The 18,968-nt window shown below is 51.3% G+C and overlaps 6 protein-coding genes across 6 annotated transcripts; 3 read left to right on the top strand and 3 right to left on the bottom strand.

Annotated features, from left to right (window-relative positions):
• Positions 1–28: 28 nt before the first annotated feature.
• BO72DRAFT_15830 (uncharacterized protein) lies at positions 29–844 on the bottom strand. Its single transcript, XM_040939284.1, has 3 exons — positions 842–844; positions 476–770; positions 29–410 (listed from the first exon to the last, which is right to left on the bottom strand). Exons 2-3 carry the CDS (start codon positions 580–582, stop codon positions 110–112), a joined length of 408 nt encoding a protein of 135 aa, XP_040795425.1. The 5' UTR covers positions 583–770; positions 842–844; the 3' UTR covers positions 29–109.
• Positions 845–4,287: 3,443 nt separating this feature from the next.
• Positions 4,288–6,616, bottom strand: BO72DRAFT_463838 (FHA domain protein; the record flags this gene model as incomplete). The annotated part of the gene is made up of 4 exons (XM_040946610.1): positions 4,288–5,921; positions 5,998–6,130; positions 6,240–6,448; positions 6,601–6,616. 4 exons carry the CDS (start codon positions 6,614–6,616, stop codon positions 4,288–4,290), a joined length of 1,992 nt encoding a protein of 663 aa, XP_040795424.1.
• A 1,550-nt stretch (positions 6,617–8,166) lies between these two features.
• tom70 (putative mitochondrial outer membrane translocase receptor (TOM70)) lies at positions 8,167–11,055 on the bottom strand. Its single transcript, XM_040946043.1, has 6 exons — positions 10,749–11,055; positions 10,312–10,674; positions 10,158–10,240; positions 9,315–10,086; positions 8,786–9,259; positions 8,167–8,726 (listed from the first exon to the last, which is right to left on the bottom strand). The coding sequence occupies exons 2-6, from the start codon at positions 10,625–10,627 to the stop codon at positions 8,476–8,478; spliced, it is 1,896 nt and encodes a 631-aa protein (XP_040795423.1). The 5' UTR covers positions 10,628–10,674; positions 10,749–11,055; the 3' UTR covers positions 8,167–8,475.
• BO72DRAFT_481750 (uncharacterized protein) lies at positions 10,976–13,712 on the top strand (the record flags this gene model as incomplete). The annotated part of the gene is made up of 4 exons (XM_040947696.1): positions 10,976–12,011; positions 12,219–12,223; positions 12,764–12,891; positions 12,933–13,712. The coding sequence occupies exons 1-4, from the start codon at positions 11,179–11,181 to the stop codon at positions 13,710–13,712; spliced, it is 1,746 nt and encodes a 581-aa protein (XP_040795422.1). The 5' UTR covers positions 10,976–11,178.
• A 1,340-nt stretch (positions 13,713–15,052) lies between these two features.
• Positions 15,053–15,820, top strand: BO72DRAFT_392054 (uncharacterized protein; the record flags this gene model as incomplete). Its single annotated transcript, XM_040941887.1, has 3 exons — positions 15,053–15,475; positions 15,533–15,604; positions 15,704–15,820. Coding segments are annotated over 3 exons (612 nt in total), but the record flags the coding sequence as incomplete, so codon positions are not given.
• A 559-nt stretch (positions 15,821–16,379) lies between these two features.
• Positions 16,380–17,099, top strand: BO72DRAFT_392096 (uncharacterized protein; the record flags this gene model as incomplete). The annotated part of the gene is made up of 1 exon (XM_040941888.1): positions 16,380–17,099. One exon carries the CDS (start codon positions 16,380–16,382, stop codon positions 17,097–17,099), a length of 720 nt encoding a protein of 239 aa, XP_040795420.1.
• Positions 17,100–18,968: the final 1,869 nt, after the last annotated feature.

The following is an 18,968-nucleotide window of genomic DNA, read 5'->3' as shown; positions in this document are numbered from 1 at the left end:
CGAAAGAACCAGGTTCAACATGAAGATCTCAGCGCACAGAAAGAAGCGAAGACAAAAAGGGCAGCCAGCACCCCAAAATTTCAAGATTCATTTTCTTTCGGTAGTTTGATCATAGACCACGGGGCGTATTTGCTTTGGTTTCGATCCTCCCTCCTCCTGGTCCGTCATCTCCATCTCCGAAGCGCCTCCAGGATCTGATCTGCCTAGCATCGTTTTGCGATGATAGGGAGGTAGAGGAGCTTCGGCTCAGGGACGCTGGGCTGGCAGGAGTAGATGACCCCGGGGTGGACATCGACACTGCAGTGGCGCCGGTAGCGCTTCGAGCTGCGGACACAGCAGCTGCTGGGTTACAATGAGTGCAGACGTATAGAACGAACCCATGGCCACTGCAGCTGTTGCAGATTGAACCTCTGTCGGTTGCGTTAGTGGTGATGACCAACAAGAAAAGCTTGTTTCGCTGGCGAAAAAAACCGACCGTGGTGCATTCCCTGCGCAGCTACGGCAGGTCTTCACTGTCTGCCCACCGATGCACGAGTTGTGATCGGGGTCAAGGGGATGGATTGAGCCTGCCGAGTGAGACATCGTTTCTCTGACCGACAGGAATAAGATACAACGAGCTCGAAAGCAGTGGATGAGCAGTTGAAAAGTCAATGAGGATTGCCCCCGGCTTAGAACACGTGCGAAGGTGTTGTGGTCAACTGAGACACTCGGTACAATGTTGTTTCAGATCTCGAAGGCGGATTTTCTCACTGAGGGGAAGCTTGATTTATCTGTCTTCCGTTAGGCATGGAACAATTCGAAACCAACTGGGGAAGAGATGCGAGAGAAAAAGCAAAAATACCAGTCTGCAGTCAAGCCAGGCTGCTCCCTGCCCGGTGCGAATGGCAACCTCTCTGTAGATAGAAATCGTAAGACCTATTTGACCATAGATTGTGCGACCAGCTTGCGAGTCAAGGGATCTCGTATCGGCAGCACCGAATCAACTTCCAGTAATCGCCTCCGAAGTAGATTGCCAGCGTGAGCCTTCGGTCACATCTAGCGATATTTTTTCGGAGAGCCGCTCCAATGACATGAACGGTCAGTGCGGCCTGGTTCAAGGATCACAAAGCGTCCGCATACGCAGTCCCCAGCGACTAGCCTGGGGGCCAGTCGATGCCTATCAGACACGCGGGTATGCTTTTCTTCCGGTGATTCATGAAGACGACGGCCGAATGAGAGCCTTGTAGATGCCTTGGACCCGTGGGACCGGACCCAGTACATGATCGTTGCGGCGGCCATTGATAAACGGCCCAGCTGCCTACATGTGAGGCTTGCTCGTGCGTATCAGAGAATGCTGATCGCTTCGTCTATCTTGGTACGGTATGGATGGGGAGGGGGGAGACGGATCGAACCGACAAAGACAAGCAACTGAAATTAGGAGAAGTGATAAAGCGTGCATAGTGCGGTTAAGTCAGAAAGAGGAAAAAGAAAACATGGGGTGGTGAAGGTGGTGGATTTGGTGGGTGTGATAGAGACCAAATAGGACAAATAGCCGGGAACAAGACAAGAAGCATGGCAGCCACGGAGAGTTGTGCTACCTCACTGGCTCAGAATAATGAGTAATATTGGGAAGCATAACTACCCGATTGTCTGCTTTTGATTTGAGATAAACAGATAAAAAGATAAAAAAAGGTAAAGGCGGGCTCACAGTGAACTTGGAGACGGATAGGTGCAGCCCGTCTGACTGGGGCGCCATCTCATCAGTAACAGCCATCGGAGTTCAAGATGACACAAGAAAGCGATTCTAGATGGATTCTAGCCGAGTAGGAGTGACACCAGATTACTAACCTCTGAGAACCCCGAGTGAACTCAAGGTGGCTTTTCTCCCCTCTTGGAACGGGTCCGAGGGTGTCGTATGCATGGAGCTTGCATATTCGCTAAAAGGCAAACCAATCATTGCAGACCACTTCAATCGGCCCCGGGGTAGACTGCACTCTCAAGGTCAAATCCCGTTACATGTGAGAGCTACACATTCTTCTCTCCAATGTGAAAGCTTGCTGCTTTGCTGCTTGCTGCCTTAGATAATTAGTGGATATCCACACAGGTGACCAAACAACAAATGCAGCGTTAACGGGGCGGCCATCACTCCTGCACCCCGATAGCAATCTCCGTTCACGAGAGGAAAGAATCACGATGGAGCTACACATCCTCGGAAATCATGGCACAGTCCTCTTCATCGAACAGAATACCACAGCAACCCCACAGTAGAGTTTGAGCCGCAGAGAGTTTGGCCAAGGTAATAGTTCTCTAATACAGCCGGGATACTCGACCCGTGGCCATAGCGGGGGAGAGAAACGGAACGGCGTAGGGTAATGTGGTCATCAGATGATCTGATAGTACTGTACCTAGTAGGTTGCGACACGGTTGTATCTCATGTCGGGAGGTTAATTCCCTGGGCCTGCAAGTATCCGATCGCATAATGAGGCCTGGAGAATCAATCGCGAAATAACCGCTGCAATCGCTGCTCTACGCATTAGTCAGTGCCTCAGGCACTTTTTCTTTTTACCTCCGGGCGAACCAATCCTCTTTTCCCCCAAATTGTCGACCAATGACGTGTTAATTCAGCCTGGCTGGGGAGATTGCGTATCTGCGGATTGGTCACATGTTCTGTAGCATCCTTGATCATGATATGAAACAGGACCATGTTGAGAAAAGAACGGTATGACGCAGCAAGTGACGAGCTTGGCAAATCCATGTTGTCTTAGGTCAATCTGTTCTTCTGAAGAAGGGAACCGAGGAGGACGCTGGAACAGCAAGTGACTTGTAAAAAGCATGGGCCAAGGATGCGAAAAGGGAGCGCCAAAGCGCCGTAGAAATAGTCACATCGGGACGATAAATTGACAGCGTTTGTCATCGATCCAGCACCGCCCATGTGGGGACCATAAGCTCCATGCTACGTAGATTTTTCATTCGAAGCGGTCCACAGGAAAAAAAGAATGTGGCTTGCATAGTAGACAGCAATCAGGGATGGTAATAGGCTTGTCTAGTAGGGAAGAAATGGTTAGCGGCATGCAAGTACCCGACAGGAATCACGCGCTGGCCTTGGATCTGACTTGAACCAGGGGATCATTCATCATAGCCATTGTTATCTAGGCTGGCTCAAGGCAAGACAGTCAGTTGTAATATTTGGATGTCGCTTCATCGAAGAGGAAGCGAAAGTAGGCCAGGGAAGTGAAGCAGAATCCAGCTAGCCTCGAAAGTGCTGCGGGAGTTGATGATGTTGCTGGGCCGAGAGTTGCACAAAGCGAGATTCAGCCGCTCCAGTCGGAGGAAGAAACAAATGCGCAATCAGCTGACTTTGGCCCAAGTGTTCCGACAAGCCGGACGCTAGACAACTACCCATGTCTGCAATTCCGTGCGAACTTGGAAGGTGATATCGAGGTCAAATAAGGGCAGCAGTGCGAGAACAAGGCAACTTGATAATCTCTTGTCCCTCAGGCTAGGAGTAAGGCATGTTTCAGCCCCAATCTACATGTCTATTCAATCCATTCGGGACCAAGGGCGGCCGCGGAGCCGTCGTTCTATATGTGTGCAAGGAATATACGTTGCTTCTTGATTATTAAGGGTATTTAGGGGCCTCATGGCGTACCGCCAGGCTCTCGGCTTCGAAGAAGCAGCTCGACAGCTAGCCGTACTCGGTGGGCTCCCCAGGTTAGTAGAGCTTGAATTGAATTGAATTGAATTGAAGGGATTTAGTTGGCTTGACCTCCAGAGGGTCACACGGAATAGCCATACATCATGACAAAAGAAGACTGGCTTGGATTATCTGCCGAAGCACTAGTTACATTCAGCTCAGGGTAAATAGGTAGTTATGACTGTAACCTGGCATTAATCAGTTAAAAAGCAAAGCAAAGAACAACAAATGAGTATGGCCCTGAGCAACAAGAAGTTCAGCCGAAAATAAGCTAGGATGACCGGATAATCCAGTCTCGATTCGAGAATGCCGACAACGCCACACACTATAATTCGTAAGCGTTTAAGGAAATCATCAATCCGTTTCATGTTACCAAAATAAAAGCACCAAGCCCTCCGCAGCACCTCAGGGACTACTCAGTGAGGTCCGTGACGATTGTCATTGGTGTCTTGATCAATAACTTCACATCTGCCGGTTTTATCTCATCCTTTGAGTGTTGATTGCTAATGAACCTCAGATCATTCCTGGATAAGAAGCGTTGAAAGGGAGACAGAAGGCGGTAGATCGATGGCAGTGGCAAGAAGCGACAATCGTAACGCACAGAACCGAGAAGCTCATTCATAAAAGTAGTCGGGAGGAAGCGAGGCCAACGTGACAATAGTACCGAGAGCACCTATCGCAACTCCCAGGGCAGCAGTAGCAGCATGGCTGGCGAAGCTCCGGGCAGCTGAATTCTTTGCTCGTTTGAGAGGTCGTTCGGAGCTGGTAGGAACATTGGGAGTTTGACTGGCGGGTGTAGACTCATTTGTAGGGACCAGCTCTGGAAGAGAACGCGGAATAATATCTTGGTTTTCCGATGGCTTCCTTGGCTGAGCCTCAAGTGAGTCTGTCTCGTTGTGACCACAATCCAAAACCTGTATTTCTCGCGATGGATTGGTCAGGGGTTCTTCGATAGCCTCTGCCTTCCTTTTCAATGGCCTAGATTCTTGTACGTTGGAACCGGGATCTTGCGGGGGAATGGCACTCTGCGATGGCGGCAACTGTGATGTGTTCGGCTGCTCTGAGACCACGGCAGTTCTCTGGATAACTTGCTCGCTCGGCCCGGCGTCCTTGCTCACTGGGAAAGCTGTGGCCGGGTTGGCGACCGTAGGTTCGGTGGTTTCGCAAGTAGTTGCAGTACTATTTGGCGCAGTAAGCTCATTGGCAAAGGGGCCATCAGAATAGGTCACCTTTGGGAGAGCTGGGACAGGAAGCGGATACACACTCCCAGGATGCCAATCGATAGGAGACGCCAGAGGATTCTGCTGGAGTCCAATGAGAGAATTAGGGAGAAATCTGTTCTGTGTTTGTTGACACAACAGGGATAACGGCAGCATATTTGATGACTGTGGCGTTTGGATTGGAAATATTTCGCTTGGTTTTACGTTGTGAGAGATTGATTCTGAGGAAGTGTGCTCAATGACAGGCAAGTCGGACGGGATGGCCTTGGGTAAAATGGGTGACACCTCATTTCCCTTTTCGTCATCGAAGCGAGGCTCGGCAACCCCAGAATTCGGTCGATGAGCTGCTCCCTCGAAGTCGAAGGAGGAATCGGACGCTATCAGATCACGAATACCGAGGACCTGAGAAGTCTTCATAGTCTTATAATCGTCAAAGACGCATGAGTCTTCTTCCATGTCGGAGTCCAAAGAGCACTGCGAGTGTATCTCCTCTTCGTCGCCGTAGGAGACATCATCATCCTCCTCCTCCCAGTCCGAACTCCCTTCAGGAGTGGATTCTAGGGAGGACTCGAGACCAGTTTCTTCCACAAAGACATCCAGATGAGCAACTCCCTCACCATGCTCCTCATCGAGGGTACTTATCGCCGCTGGTGGGGTCATCCGCGGAGTCACCAAAGGCTGTTCAGCCGGATCACAGTTGAGGTGAATGGGACTATCTTGGGATCCGTGGCGAGCAGCACAGTCACTGTTATCAAGCATGTTGACAGATGAATAAAGGGTAATGTTCGGTGAATCCTTTTTCAAAGGTGAGGTAAAGGGTGATGAGACCTCCACAACCGACTGATCATCAAAGTCACAGCGGAATACAGAGTCTTCGTCATCAGAGCTTGCAGCCGGACATACCACCGGAGCATTATCAGTTTCGACGTTATTGTCATCGTCATCATCAGGTACGCAGAACGTATTCGTGGGCGTAGGCTTATGAAGCCAGTCAAGTTCACAACGTACTTTTACCGGTGGGAACGTATCTAGATGCCGACGACGAGTTAGTTGCGCCAAATGAAAGTGTCAGAGCAATTTGTTGACCTGTGCGAGGCCACTCACCTTTACCACGAATCACTTCTGTGCCAAATGTGATAAGATCCCCTTGACTGAGCGGGTGTTCCTGCTCGCTGGCGAGTTTCTTTCCGTTTACGTAGGTACCGTGCATTGATCCACCATCTCGAAGATAGGCGAGCTAGTTAAACAATCATTAGCGAAGGCTGCCCAGGTGCTAATACAGATGCTCAGGAGGCGCATGCTCAAGAGACACACACTCGAGAGAGACACACTCAAGAGACGCATACCTTCTTGTCCAGACGTACTATCAGTTGAGCATGGTTTCTTGACATAACTCGCGAATCGAATAGCCCATTATCCTTGCAGGGAACGAGGTTCTTGGACTCCCGCTTTGACGCTCGCCCGATACATACATCGGTAGTATCAGGTGTAAACTTGAGAGATCGGCATGGGAACTCATCGATCGGAGTCAGCGGACGAAGGTTAACAACAACAGCTATGATACCGATAAGTCAGCCATGGAGTTCTCGTTTCTGGGGGGTTCCGGATCTCGTTGAGATCCGAGCTCGGCGAGGTTACGGAAGGTGGACCGTGTGAGCTTGACTAATGTGCCGGGGAAGGAGTAAGCCAGTCCAGGTAAACACATACCTTCTGAGACGAGCATGATGTCAGTTTTCTAGAGCCGATCGCTCTGAGCGCTATCGATCATTCAGCCTAGATAAATGTAGTCCTAGTGGCTGTGTTAAGATCGGGTTGTGAGAGAGGAGGAGAATGATGAGACAAAGATGGGTTGGAAGACGGGGAGACTCGAGTAGGTTGAAGAGGGGCAGCAGCAGGCCACCACCTACCCGATGTAATCAGCAGCCCGAGGACAGTCAAAAGGCGGTCGTCGTGAAGGGAGGAAATATGGATCTGACACCACTGGATGATCGAGCTGAAACAATCAAGTACAAACCAAGCTTCAAGGATGTGTAGGCGGCGAGCTTGGTGGGAATCTGAGAATGCTGATGTAGTTCGTTTGATGAGGTAGGGAAGGGGGAAACCTAGGGGGGGGGGGTTTAGGAGAGGGGAAGGAGAGCGATGAAGGCAAAGGAAAGAGGAGCCCAGACAGCTAGTACAGGACCAACAATGAAAGATACAAAGCAGTCCGGTATTTGACGGACCGGAATTCCAGAACCAGCAGTTTAGAAACAAGTGGTGAACCAGCACAGCATCGAAGTACTCAGTATCAGTAGTACTGTATTGAACGACGACGACGATAAGTTGAATGGATAATGACGGGAAAGATGGAGAGGGGCGATCACTGATAGGCGGATAAGTGGGGGCTTCCCGTCAGGTGGACGAAAGAACAGTCATAGTGAGGGACTAGTGAGGAAATTCCGGGGCTTATCCGGGAGTCGGGACCACCTCCCGCCGCCCGCACCTTTACAACATCTTGAGGGGGAATCTTCTTACATTGGGAATCACATCAGGAATTATTACAGCTTCCAGCGGCCGAAGGTATTGCTACTTACTTGTAGTATAGTTGTGTTCAATTGTGAGTAGTCATGATTATTGATTTCAGATCTGCTAAGTTTATCTTATTGTAGGTATTATGTACTCGAAAACCTTAGGTTATTACTGATTTGAAGTCATACAAGAGAGGTGAAGACAGTGGATTAATAACGGTGCTACAAAATCAACAATTATTGAGAACTAAACTGAATATTAGGATTCCATATTAGGAAGTCTTTTTCTATTTCAATCTCTTGTTATAATTGTCAGCATGTGATTGTGCAGAAGATAAAAGTTTCGTAAGGCATACCGCCTACTATACAAGGTTTGGATCCGGTAGCTTTAGGATTACAACCGTTGTCAATAGCAATTATCGGCCCCTTCTACGGACTATCTTGTATACCAAAATATCACTTCGACCTCCTACGAACCACACGACGATAACAAGAATACTCATAACAAGTGACATCCTTCGTCCATTTCTTCATCACTTTCTTCTTCCTGCTGCTGCTCCTGCCTCTTGCACAGTACTATTATACATTGTCGTACACTTCTCATCGGCCTCCCTTACGACAGTCGTCCAGCCGCAGTATCGACACGCAGCCATACCAGTTATACCCCCCTCCCCCTGCAGAACATTTCAAAGCACGGCATCTTTCAGGCCATTCTTTCTTGACAAAGAGCCCGGTGCGCAACCAGACATTCATAGGGAATAGGAAACCCGCCTCTATACGAGGAACATCCTTTAATGACACACGATTGCAAATTAAGGAAAAGCAGCACCAAACAAAAGAGATCCATACACAGTATATCAGTGGGGAGAAAGATTAACACAAGTCGTAGAATAAATACACGCAGTGGATGAGTGGTCCAGGCGCCCTAAAAACACCCTCAAAAAACCAGGGTAGAAGATGACACAACCAGGCACGGATATTGCCTACAACACTCGGTGGATCGGAAAGAGTTGATAACGACGGTGAGGGGAGGTGGAGGAGGACGATTAAGTCGAGATCATATCATAGGTCGGGCTTACAGACCGGGGGCACCGAAGCCACCTCCGGCACTCATGCCCTGCAATCGGGCAGCAAGTTGGGGGTACTTCTCTTGCACCTCCAGCTGCGTGCGAGTGGCCTCGGCGTAGGAGATAGCATTGATGATCTCGGCCTCCGTACGAGCGAGTTCGGCAGCGCGCTCGAAGTACTTGAGGGCTTGGGAGACCTTGCCCTGCTGCAACAGCAGCTGGGCCATGGTACCCACAGCAATGTCGCACTCGGGGTCAACTGTCATGGAGTTAGTATCGAGATGGGCGCAGCGCATTAAGGTCTACCGTGACACTTACTAATCAGGGCCTTCTGGCAGAGGTTCTCGGCCTCCTGGAAGTCATGCTTCCACTGGAACAGCGCAAGGGCCTTGTTGATGAGGGGCAGGACATTGATGCCCATGGGCTTGCTCTGCTTCTCCATCTCGACGGCCTTGTCGAACTTCTCGATGGCCTCTTGGAAGTTCTGCTGGTCAAGGAGAAGTTCACCGTAGTAGTTGTAGACATCCGGAACATCCTCGAAGTTCTTCACGGATCTGCGGAAGGTGGCCATGGCGGAAGCGACAGATCCCATCTTGTACTGAGTGACACCAAGCTGGATGTGCGAGTAGATAAAGGTACGGTCGAGATCGATGGACTTCTGGTAATCCTTAGCGGCCTCGGCGAACTCACCAAGGATGAAGTGGAGCTGGGCGCGGTGGTAGTAGATATCAGGGTCGTCCTTGTTGTGAGTAATGGCAAGTTCGAAGTCATCGGCGGCAGCATCCTTGTTTCCTGTATAACGTTATTAGACATGCAAATGGGGAGAGCCTTAGTTGTATTCACGTACCGAGTTCCAGGTGCAAGCTGGCACGCTTGATGTAGCTCTGCACCAGAGAGGGCTGCAGCTCAACACTCTTGTTGAGGTCCAGCAGCGCAGCCTGGGCATTGCCGACCAGGTAAGTGAAAGTAGCTCTCATGTTGAGGGCCAAGGCTTCGAAGTCACCGAGATCGCCAACCTCGAGGGCTTTCTCAAAGGATGTAGCAGCCTCCTCGTAGCCATCCCCAGTCTTCTTGGCCATGGCAATCAGACCCTTGCGCAGAAGGCCCTTACCAGACTCTTCGCTCAGGTCGGCGGACTCGTCCAGACCTTCCGGAAGAGGCCTGGGGCGGAAGCTCTGAAGGTAGTTGGACACGAAAGTGGGGCTAGGCAGCTTCTTGCCCTTGGCCTCGAGGATATCCTTGCCCTTCTTCTCAGCAACCTTCTTCAGGAGTCTCTCGAGGGCGACGCGGCTGATCTCGTTGGAGAAACCGTCGATAATGCAGCTGGCGGTGAAGTCGAGAAGAGCCTCGCTGTACTGCTCGAGGTGCTCATATGCGATAGCGCGGCGGTTCAGGGCCTTGACATATTCGCTGTCCATGGCGAGAGCGGCGCTGGTGTCCTCGACGACCTTCTCCCACTCGGACAAAACGTTGTAGCAGGCAGCACGGTTGGAGTAAAAGACGGGGTCGGGCTTGCAAATGATGGCCTTGCCGTACAGTTCAATGGCCCGGTTATAGTCCTTGGAGCCATATGCCTTGTTTCCAGCAGCCTTCAGCTTGGCAGCGTAGGCCTTTCTTGTCTGCAAATTTGAGGGGGATACAATCAGCAAGAGTATTCAACCACCATTTACCACAAAGGATAATCGCGCACCTCCTCGGACAACTGCTCAACAGTAGTCTCGTCAACTTCAGGAATCTCATCGGAAGGCTCTTCTGTCTTCTCAGCGGCCGGTTCTGCGAGATCATCATTAGCCCATACTTCGAGGGTCGACCGAGATCGGAGGATGCAACTGGACTGGACATACCCTCCTGGACAGAGGCAGCCTTGGCCTTCTTTTCCTCCTCGGCCTTCTTCTTCTCCTTCCGTCTCTGGTTCTTGCTCTTCTTCTTTTCTGTGGGGGCGGCAGTCGTGGTAGGGCGACCGGAATCGGAGAGGTAGTAGACGACACCCGCGCTAGTTACAACCACAGCGACACCGGCGATGGTGTAGACCAGAGCCTTGTTCTCCGACACCCATTTTGAGATACGATCCCATACTGAGGCTGAGGAAGAGGCGGGGAGGGAAGTGGTGTCGAGAACCACGTTCTTCGTTGGCTGGGGCAATGGTGATGCGCTCGACATGATGACCCGGCAGAGGAACCCGTTATCTTAGTCTGGTCTCTTTTTATCTATAATTCTGGGAAGGGGAAGTTAGCGCTGGAGACAGCGGTCAGATAAGAGTTCAATAGCGAGAGGAACGGACCGTCCTGGGTGCAGGGCAAGAGCTCGTCGGCAGGATGACTGCTTTGCTTCGTTGGGGAGGGGGGTGGAGATGGAAAAGAGCGAGGAGAGAGAGAGAGAGATGATGCGGTTTGAAAAGTTATGCGTTGCGATGTTCCGGCGACGCAGCGGGCTTCCCGAGCTCCTATGGGCCAATCACGCTCGCGGCAAGGGGATGCTCCGTCAGCTCCTGGTTCGCTCCACCACCGCATCTTCGTCATTCTCTCCTTCCTTGTTCGAGCGCAAATTGCTCCAAGGAAAGCTCCTGGTCTCATCAGACACTGATTGTTCTACCTGTGCTGAAAATATTTATCATTACAGCAACGCCGAACTTCCGTTCATAGCCAGGGCTACTAACAGTGCAGGATCTGGCTGAAGTGGTGGACCACGCGATCGATCAGGTCACCCCAGGGATGCAGTCAATGGCTTCCGCCTCGCTGGAAGAGGACTTCCAAATCATATCGTCTCTGCGCTATGATCCTGCGCTTCGGAGCTTGAGCACTGAGAAAGCCGCGGACAAACATTTCCACCCTTCCAGCACGCCATATTACCTGCTTCCCTACCATCAGGCACGGCTTCGTAATGCGGCAGAATGCTTCGGTTGGAAGAAGGCTCTGTCATTTCTACAAAAAGATCTCACCCAACTCTCTGAATACCTTGATGCTCACATCTTGGACAAGACGAGACCTTGGCGCATCCGGATTATCATCGAACGCACCGGAGCTTGCACTGTCGAGGTCAACCCGACAGCATCGATTGACCCATTGAACATGCTCATCCCCAATCGAGAACATACACAATCAAACCTATGGAATATTTATGTGGATACAGGGTATATAACTCCATCTGCGTTCACGAGGCACAAGACTACCGCTCGCGATTTCTACAATGCTGCACGGGTCAGAGCGGGGATCATGTCCCCGTTAGACCAGGCTGAGGTACTGCTTGTAAACCCCGAGGGTCAAGTTATGGAAGGGAGCATCACCACACCCTACTTCCGGCGCAGGCGACCCGTAAGTAAGGGCGAGAGCCTAGAGAGTGATACTGAGCCAGACTGGGTCACGCCTCCCCTCTCAAGTGGTGGTAATGCAGGCACAACAAGGCAATATGCGTTGGCTGAAGGGTTCTGTGCAGAGCAGATCATCGAAGTTGCTGACTTGATCGATGGCGAAGTGTGTTGGCTCAGTAACGGTGTCCGGGGCTTCATCCGTGGTAGAATTGTCTTAAACAGACTCGATGATGGGCAGTCCTAGAATCACACACGTGTCGAGAATGTCTACATGTGAGCAAAATAATTTGCAGATGTGAAACTCAGTTGGTCTATTCAAAGAACTGCAAATAGTACCGTTTCCATGCTGCGCTATAGTGCAGCCACGAATACTTCAGGGTGCAATTCCTTCGCGAGGCCAGTATCTTGGGTTAAGGGAGGCATCATAATTATACAATTGAAGAGAGGAGGTAAATGGGTGACAGTGCCAGCGGCTTTCGAGTACAGCGTACTTAGCGTTCCGGGTATATACTGTACATTTGGGTTAAACGAGGTATTGATGCAGTCCATCATGGATGGTTCTTTGCATCCAATAAGGAGTTCATAATTGACGTCAACCGCTGCACCAGTCGTATGAGGGCTTTGAACGTGTCTCCCAATCAACACCTGGCACCTGATAGCGTAGAACACAAATGCAGCTTGAGACGCTCGGGAGAGGGTAAGTCTCGCCATTTTCATAGACAAATCGCACGGTCGCAATATGCCAGCACCGGCTGTGTGATTGGCTGGGCAAGGCGAAAGAATCAGATGATGCAACGATTGGCGGTGCGCGGTCAAGTGAGTCAGCATCCCCGCATTCTAAAAAAGGCTTAGCTTAGAAGCTGACAGAAATTCTTCCCAGTCCCGGAGGTTCGGGCAGTTTTGTCCGGCCACTGCGAAAGGTGATTGAGCAGAATGGAGAGCTGATCATCCCCAAAACCTTACTGATTGTGTTGGAACTTAACAAGCAGTCTCGCCCACAACCACAACGCCACCCCCAGCCCAACTCCCACAATTCACAATCCCATATATCCATCCCATCCCATCAGTCGAACTTATCATATCATCTCTCAGATCAAATTCACACCTCAATCAATTCGTCTGTATGCATCAGCAGCTGCAAGAATGAAATTCTTCGAGAATGTCTCTACATACGACTACTCCTTCCCAGCCGTGTCGCTGGCTTACTTCCTCCGCTATCCTAACCCGTACTCTCGCCATGTTCTAACCACTGATGTCATTGACCGTTATGTCGACCCGGACACGAAACGCCTCCACACCATTCGTCTGCACCTCAAGAAGTCTAAAGTTCCGTCGGGGATTCTCAAGTTGCTGCCAAAGGGAATGGGCGGCTCGGACAGTTCCGGACAGAGCTACATCCTCGAAACGACCATCGTTGACGTCAATGAAGGCTGGATGAGGACTGAGTCGCGCAACATGGAGTGGACCGGGATCCTGAGTGTGGTGGAAAAGCAATTCTACCAACGTCAGCCGCTGGAGGGGGCTCTCGACCGACTTCAAGGGCTTCACCTCGACGCCAAGTTGAGCGAACAGACAACAGTCAAGACAACAGTCACCTTTCACTCCCGATTCGGACAAGGAAAGTTACTTGGCCGGAGAAAGGCAGAAGCCGGTGATCAAGTGGTCGAGGTCGAGGATGAGGCTCCCAAGAGAGGCTTCTTCACGTCACTATCCACGGCAGGCATCCAGCGCACGATTGAGCTAATCGGCTTGAATCGTACCCGGGACGCTATCCTCAAGAGTAAACAAGGCATGAATGTCGTCCTGGAACGTCTGCGCAGCGGTGGCATTGTCGGTGTCCTCGAGGGCATGCGCCAGGATCGGGAAGCCATTGTCGGGCCGGAGGGTCCGTGGAAGCGCGTTTGGCTCAGAGGTAACGGGGAAGATGATGAACATTGACTTCGAAGCGTCTGAGTGTTGGGTGAAGACGATTCGCTTCCAAGAAACATATTTTGGACATTCCAGCGTGGAGCTATGGCGTTTGGGTTTCTGTTTCTATTTTCTTACTGATATCAACTACCAGGACACTCTCCCACGTGATTATTCTTTGCACCAGCATATTCGAGCACGTTTTTGGAAGGGAAAAGAACACGGAAAGCACACGGGAAAAAGTGCTGTGTATACTAGGAAACGATTACACCAGAGACATTTTGTACAATATTGATAAACTTTGAGTCATTCTTCGCAATAAGCTCCAGGTCGAACTAACTGTACATGAGTAGTTCTACGCATTTGACAAGGCCCCCAGGAACCGCCCACCGCAGGGCCCTTTACCCAACAGCATCTGGATGCTCGTCGATCTCCAACTAGACTTTCTGACGGAGTTGCCAGGCTGCTTACTTACCGTCTACCTCGGTGGTCCTTGACTAGTTCCGCAGATAGCCTCACGTAGAAGAATCCAAGCATCTTCCACCTCTCTCGCAGGCGTCATCACTTTCCACCCACCATTCGAAGGGTGAGCGAGAATTGTCATTGAAGCTGACCTACTACTCAATCCAGCTCGGGTCACTGACTCGAGCCACAGTCTGCCGTGATGATTATGAAGCATGAACCGACCGCCAAACCATCAAGTCAACCCAGCCTCGATCAGCTTTACTTCCCACTCCCTACTTCCCTATGCAGGCCATCTGACAGGATTCAGGTTCCTTTAAAGCGAACAATCCGCTAGATCAGTGTCTTGATATTCTTGTGGCCGAGCGGTGCAACGCTCTCATCACCATCCACCCCAGCAACAGCAGCCCAATTCTCAATCGGAGTCCGGAGTATAGCAGCGGACTGCCCAACGTGAAGCATAACCACTCGTGTAACAGACAGCCCACCCCAGCATGCTGAACAGTACACCCACTCGATTCCCACCACCCATTCTCAGTATAAACCGCCTCTCCTCCTCGCCTCAACTTTACGAACACAAGCACAGTCCTCTCACCAAAACCCAAACCCACATCAATCACCCACAACTCAGAGCCCAATGCCCCCAACAATCGACAACCTAACCGGCAGCTGGACCCTAGCAAGTGCCCAATTCCCCTTTCCTCCCCAACTCCTAAACAGATATCTGCCCTTGAAACTAACCAACTAAACCCCCCGGAACCCTCCACGGAGAGCACGGGGGGAAATAACCGAATTACCAGGACAAATCCCTCTCCAGCGATCTAGACCCAATCCTCAAACTAGTACGCAACCTCTGAATCCCAAGGCAAAGCCACAACCCTAACCCCACGGGGTAACAAAAAAAAAAGCAAGGCATCCCCTGGCTCCTCCGCAAGACCATCCTCTACACCCCGCTTACCATCCAAATCACCCACACCACTACCACAAACAACGCGGACGGTAGCAAAACAATCCACCTCACCGCCCGCCAAACCAGCATCAAAGCCGCCAGCCCGCCACCGGATATCCGGCACTTCGACTGGGAGATCTACTCGCAGGAGAATTTTTTGTTCGGGGGGATTGTGTGTCGGAATCGGTTTATCAGGGGGGATTCCTCGGTAGCTGCCCTTATGGACGCAGGAGGAAGTGATGGTGGTGGTGATGATGGGGTGGTTAGGCCTGCAGTGGAGGTGCAAAGTCCGCTGAAAGATGGCGGGGATCAGGCGGTTGTGAGGAGGTTCTTGCGGGGGGAGGTGGAGGTTGATGGGTGCACGCTCTCGGAGGGGTTCCTTGTGGAGATGCCTATGGTTAGGGGGTTGTTTGGGGAGGATGGAGGGGAGGAAGGTCAGGGCGACGGGGGGGTGGGAATTTGGGGGCATGTTTTTGATCGGAAGAAGGGTGGCGGGTGGTGCTCTGAGCAGGTATGTCTGATCTTATGTTCCCTTATCTCTGGGGATACAGCCCTGCGGCGTGGAAGACGATGGGGCTGAGGACTCATGGCTGATGGTTGTGGGGGATAGGTTTGGGGGTTTGAGATGATACATGGCGAGAGGTTGTATTCCCGCCGGGCTGTGCTGACCGACAACACTGGGAGGTACAGGCTGGCGCGGTTGATTTATAGGCTGGTTGAGAGCTGAGTGCTTTGCATATAAAGCATATAGGCTCAGGTCTTATGGTTGAAGGTGTTGGTAGGTGAGGTGGTAATGGTGGTGCTGGTTGTGGCTGCACTGACTGTCGGCGCTCCTGGCGTCTGGGGAGTATTTTCTTGAGATCGAGATGTAGGAAGTGTACACAAGGCGAGATTTTACAACGTCGTTCTCTCTAAGCCTGAGATGCTCGGTTAGATGAATCCTAGCTTGTGATGGTTCTCTTGCAACAATTGCCCTTGCACGTGACCGTGTTGAGCAGAATGCCTGCCTTTATTGTGACGCCAAGGTAGTTTATTATTTACGTGACAGAACCAAAGGAAGGAACTTGGTGCCTACAGGCAGCCATTCATGAAACTGTCACCGAGGCCTCAGTTGAACATATTACGAAACACCTTCCGATCAGTTCCGTCTGCTGTACCTAGTTACCACATTCTCCCTAGCCAAGGGATACCGAGACGATACCTAGAGCATCCGCTGCATACTCCCAAGGAGCAAACCAACGAATAAACTACTAGTTGGGAGGTGAAAGCAACCATCTTCTTTCACAATGGATTCAGCGCAGCTCTCGCAATTGAGCCGGAACCTGAGATCTCTCCCTATACCCACTACGACCGATGATCTCGAGGAGACGTTGAAGAAGCTGCAAGACCTCGCCGAAGTGGTCACGCAGGGCAATAGTCTAGCATTGTTCACCGGGCTGAAGCTTGTCGCGCTACCCACCCGAGATCCGGAAACCCTGGCCAAGGAACAGATGTCACCCAACGAGATCCTCCTCTATGAGGCATGGAAGGCAAGGAAAGCAGATCCCAACGTCGAAGGAAGCCTGCTCCCGAGCTTCGATTGGATCGCGAATGTGGCGCCGGTCCCTCAAGGCGCGCATAGTCTAAAGAAGCTCACGAAGCGGGCGGCGGCCATGGATGTGGTCTTCGATCATCAGGGCGCTACGCCGGAGAACGCTGCATGGCTGACCTCGCGTATGCCGGCAACATTGCCCCTGGTGAAGGCGGTAGCCAGGATCTCCCATTGCAAGCAAAGTCTCGAGCAGCAGAGCCAGGCGCACTTTCGCGGACTGTCCGACATGGAGGCCGCGGAGGTTGAGACCATCCGCAAGATTGTGGCCGTGGCAGAGGCCAACACAAATCGCGAGCTGGAAAGGATGCGCCGATTGGCTCGGTCGATCAGAGAGTCTGCGTCGATCATAAAGTCCCGCGCAGAGGCTCTGCAGGAATCTCGAGACCCTGTCTCAGCTTTACATGGAGAAGACTGAATGGGTCTGCACTCGAGAGATCACGATGAATTATGATTTATAAAGGAGAGGAGCAGACGCGGGTGGTCGGGAGAGTTTTCATAAGGGCTTGATAAGGTGAAAGGGAGAAACATCGATAGAGATCAGTGGGTGGACACGTCAAATCGAGACTCGTACTCCGTAAGTAGCTATCATCAGGGTAATGGCAAGAATCAGTGCAGTACATATTGAGTCTCTAGGACGATACACATCCAATGCCCTCGAATCGATGTTTTGGCCAATGACGCAAGGCTCAAACCACTCATACAGAGTCGACCAACCCCAAGCCTCGCGTTGTTCAGATTGAGGCAGGTGTGGACATCATCGGATATTAATCTGGGTCTAATCTGCCTGAATGCGCATAGCCAAGACCCGGAATAGGAAAAGAACCAGAAAGCCGAGCTTTTGGGGGGAAAGGGACCCTGTCGGTCAGAACTCAGCACTCAAGAGAACCTGAATCTCCTTTCCTTCCAGTATTCCCTTTCCATTCCTTCGACTTCCGGTATTTCCAGCTGTGCTAGGCAGCAACCCGGCATTCATTGTGTAGCCGAGCACCTCCTTGGGAACTGACGCACTGGACAACAGGTGATCTAAGACATGACTTCATACCTCACAACTAGTTAGGGAGGTCTCAGCCGGGAGACGACCTTTTTCTCTTCTCTTCACAGCACTCCAGTGACTTGCGGGTCGAAATGTCGAGCAAAGGTGGTACCGGTATGAGTTGGGCCCCTTTCCCTTGACCAATTTTTCCAGCTTGTTGCCATCGCCCAATTAGTACAGCATCTCCAGGAAAAAGAGACGGTCTCTACGGAACGGAGTACGTTGAACCACAGTGTACTGTACACACAAAGAGCAGAGGGCAGCTGAACGCGTGGGTTCGGAGTACTGCTTATTGACCGACGACCGACCCAGGCAGACGTCATATCGCAGCATCGCCCTTCCACTCCCCAAACGGCGAGTTCGAGTCAGGCGGCGGAGTGAGTCCAGCACTGACTTTTCGGCTTGAAAAGAAATTTCTCGTATTCGGTTCCGTAGGTTGCCGTTGCACGCCGAAGGGGGGACCACTCGTTATCATCATCAAGTCGTAAAATGAACGAGGGACTAAGAAAGCGGCGGGAATTCCTTCACCCACTTCTGCCAAGCTTTCAGGGTTTTTGAGGCAGGGGTCCTATTCTCCAAACCCTTTGCCTGTCTCCTTGCGACCACACCACTTGTTGCAGGAAACAACAGCCCTTCGTCGTAGAAACAACTTGAGCATGATGATAATCTTTCCAAGCAGCGCTACAGAGATTCTGCTGGATGCCGACCCGCGACCCTTCAGAAGGGACAACAGCATTGGAGTAGAATCACAGGTGGCAACAATAAGTTAACACTAGGTTTAGCCTGGAATGTCATGTTGTGACAATTTCCACACTAGCGAGAGGAGCGCCAGGCCGCTAGCAGCACTTACAGCGCTGCGTTGGGCCTGTTTCCTGGGTCACATTTAACTACTATGTACTTTCCGATACTGTCCCCTGGCTTTCTGTGAGTGGACATCTGCTGATTAGTCACAATGTATTCCATTCTAACTACTCATACAAGAGTAAACCAGTAGTGCATTAAATCTGCTGCGAGATATCGTATCCGTATTAGGGTTCAATTTCAACCCCAGCACGCTGCTTGACAGCTGGAATGAGTGCTAAATCACTGGACGCCGACTTCAATCAAGTAATAGAAACCTCGAATGAACACCCTGCACTGGAGATGAGAACAACAGAGGACCCACGCGATGCTGGCTCGCTTCCGAGTGAACCGTGTCTCTTGACAGGCCCGAACCAACTCTCATTTGATTGCGCACCGAGGTGCATGACT

This window comes from Aspergillus fijiensis, assembly GCF_003184825.1.
Source record: "Aspergillus fijiensis CBS 313.89 unplaced genomic scaffold BO72scaffold_102, whole genome shotgun sequence".
NCBI lineage: Eukaryota > Fungi > Ascomycota > Eurotiomycetes > Eurotiales > Aspergillaceae > Aspergillus > Aspergillus fijiensis.
The sequence above is the reverse complement of the archived record's forward strand: the minus strand, read 5'-3'. Positions and strand labels throughout refer to the sequence as shown.